Genomic DNA, 3,270 nt, shown 5'->3' with positions numbered 1-3,270 from the left:
CAACCAATCAAATAGCTAGAAATTCACTTGAGGTGTAACAACATTTATTGTATCATGCATGTAGTATCTCAAGGCAGATACCTAAGGACTATACCTTATATAATAAGGATAGATAAATATAGCATATGATCCCTCCTAAGAAACTTCTAATGCAGGCCATTGTAAATAGATGCATAAATGGTTTTTGATATTTTTTCTTAATATCTAATTGATAATAGATAGCTGTTCTATTCCATATTGTAATGAATTTTCTTCAGCAGTAGACATTGCCAATTTTCGAGACTGAAATTATTTTCTGTCTTCTTTTTTGCAGAGGTATTGATACAGTTAGATAGATGATGCTGGAATGACAGCAGGATGCCACAGATTACAAACGAAGAAGATGCTACAACCTTGATTAACTGATTTATCTGAACCTGAATATAAACACACTGCAAAACAAAAATTGATAGGCTTCAAAATGGCCTTCACCTTTTGGAATTCATTGTGTGGCCACAATGAAAACTTTACAGCTTGGAGAAAAGACGATTTTGGTCCGTGTTTTGAGAAAATAGCCCTGATCATACCAGCTCATGTACTTCTGGCTATAGTGAGTACATATCATGGAGCACAAGTACATCGGAGAGTCTCCAGCACCAACGCCACATTGAGGATGCCCTGGTTTATCACTTTGAGACTGGTGACTATTTCATTATTCTTGATATTACCAGTAGCTCAGCTGATGGGAATGTTCATGATCCTAGAGGTGGAGCCAAGTATAGCAGACTGTGTATATGTGGGTTTAGTGAGTCTCACTTGGTTACTGCACGGCATTTACACTTACAACCTGAAACATATGTACTGGGAAACATACAGAGGCCCTCTGTGTGTGGTACTTTTCTATCTTCTGACTTTTGTATCAGATTGTCTTCACTGCTACAGTGTTATCAGAATGCATTTATCTAACTCTCCACTCCATAATTCAGCTGAGGAATACTGTGTTTATGTAACTATCTTTTGTCATCTGTTATACATCTTTACCCTCAAACCGACTGGAGATAGGCTCATGAGTGACAGTTATCTTCGCCATAGTTTGAATATATCTCCTTCTGAAACAGAGCACCTAATGTTCCCTGGAACGACTGGCTATGGGTCTATCACCAGTCCTCAAAGAACAGTAACTGTTGCAGAGGATGGATCATCATTCCTGTCAAAACTTACATTCCACTGGGTACAACCCCTGATGGTTAAAGGGTACAAACAATTAATAAGGTCTGCATCTGATCTTTATCTACTGCCTAATAAGCTCAACACTAAAGACTTAGAGGACAAGTTTTTGAAAATTCTTTCACCATCTAGGCAAGGGACATCACTTTATGATAACGAGGAAAGCAGTCAAGGCACCCCATTAACACCAGATGTCTATATCAGGTCAGGAGGACAAAACACTGGACACACGCACCAGCAAACTCCAACCATGTTGAGAGCTTTACATAAAGCATTTGGATTAGAATACTACCTTCTTGGTATTTTAAAACTGATGGCAGACTCTGTTGGTTTTGCGGGGCCAATGCTACTAAACTTACTAGTGACATATATAGAGAACAAAGAGGAGCCAGAACAACATGGATACTTGTATGCAAGTGGGTTACTGTTGTCCACACTCATTGGTTCTCTATGCTCTAGTCAGTTTGATTACCATTGTCGAAATGTTGGATTCAAAATGAGATGTGCAATCATCACAACCATCTACCGGAAAGCTTTGTCTGTGGGCAGTGTATCCATCTCAAAATTTAGCATGGGTGAAATTGTTAACTTCATGAGTACAGACACAGACAGAATGGTAAATTTCTGTCCCAGTTTCCATGCTGTGTGGAGTTTACCTTTCCAGATTGGAGTATCTTTGTATCTCCTCTACTTACAAGTGGGGATAGCTTTCCTTGCCGGGCTAGGGTTTGCTCTCCTCCTCATCCCCATTAACCGGTGGCTTGCTAACAAGATAGGAGAACTGAGCAAGGATATGATGAAACAGAAAGATGCCAGGGTTAAGGTAAGTCTGTGTCAGCATTTGCCTTTGAAAACCCTAGATATCTCGTGGTACATATTTAATTAACTTATGTTTTGACATAACTTTTACCGTTCAAAAGTTGAAATGCATTATCCACAACTTTGTCAGTGTATGAATAAATTAATTCATCAGGATGTAGAAAGCTGTTCAGCCAGTTCAGCATATTACATTGTACCTGAAGTGCATCATTGAATTTAAAATTATGATGATCTTAAAAAGAGTACTCTTTGTGTTGGACACAATTTATCCAGAAAACATTAAGTATTTAAAAATAAATTTTGAATATAACCAGATGTAAACAATACAAAGCAACTGATAAATTTATTCCGTGTACAGATGATGAATGAAGTATTGTTTGGAATGAGAATTATAAAGTTCTACACCTGGGAAAACCATTTCCGCTCAGAGATTCAGAGGCTGAGAAATGCTGAGCTGAAGAGTCTGAAGGGACGGAAGTACCTGGATGCAATGTGTGTTTACTTCTGGGCTACCACACCGGTTCTCATTTCTATACTCACCTTTACAACCTACTCACTGATGGGGAATACCCTAACAGCAGCCAGGGTAGGTTACCAACATGTATACTTCATTACAGTTTTAAGTTCAAACAGAGCATTGGTGTCACATACTGTATAGGACTCAATGGAGTCTGATTGAAGGATTTAACTTCAAATCATATTGATTCTACTGTATGACACTATTGTAAAAGGGTATAGTTCAGTATCATGTAGAGATTACCAAGATATAGCTTGGTATTAAAAAGAGCTCATTTGAGATGATTTGAGAAGTTTTGCCTACAGATCGAGTTAATTGGAACTGGAAAATCAATATATATCAGGGTAGCTATGGCTTAACAGAAAAGGTGTAAAAATCTCACTTAAATTTACATAAATAATATTTGCATCACACAACAAATGTAGAGTATATTATATATTACATTTCTGTGTTATGTACGAGTAGTGCATTTGATTCTGTTTGACCTGACAGGTGTTTACAAGTTTGTCCCTGTTCATGATGCTGATCAGCCCCCTGAATGCCTTCCCCTGGGTGATCAATGGTCTGATGGAGGCCTGGGTGTCCCTCAAACGTGTCCAGGCATATGTGGCCCTTACTGACATGGACATGAGGTCCTACTACAAAACATCAGAGGGTACTGCACAGTGTTTGTTATCTACAGTTGAATTATTATACTATCATGGAGATGGTGTCGTGATATAGGCTGG

General features: G+C 38.4%; 1 protein-coding gene across 1 annotated transcript; it reads left to right on the top strand.

The window, feature by feature from the left end:
• Window positions 1-319: 319 nt before the first annotated feature.
• LOC110444485 (multidrug resistance-associated protein 7-like) lies at window positions 320-3,197 on the top strand (the record flags this gene model as incomplete). Its single annotated transcript, XM_021488854.1, has 3 exons — window positions 320-2,029; window positions 2,384-2,611; window positions 3,035-3,197. Coding segments are annotated over exons 1-3 (1,960 nt in total), but the record flags the coding sequence as incomplete, so codon positions are not given.
• Window positions 3,198-3,270: the final 73 nt, after the last annotated feature.

The sequence above is a fragment of the Mizuhopecten yessoensis genome, unplaced genomic scaffold, assembly GCF_002113885.1.
Source record: "Mizuhopecten yessoensis strain PY_sf001 unplaced genomic scaffold, ASM211388v2 hete_36131728, whole genome shotgun sequence".
Classification (NCBI taxonomy): Eukaryota; Metazoa; Mollusca; class Bivalvia; order Pectinida; family Pectinidae; genus Mizuhopecten; species Mizuhopecten yessoensis.
This window is presented reverse-complemented; position numbering and strand designations above follow the sequence as displayed.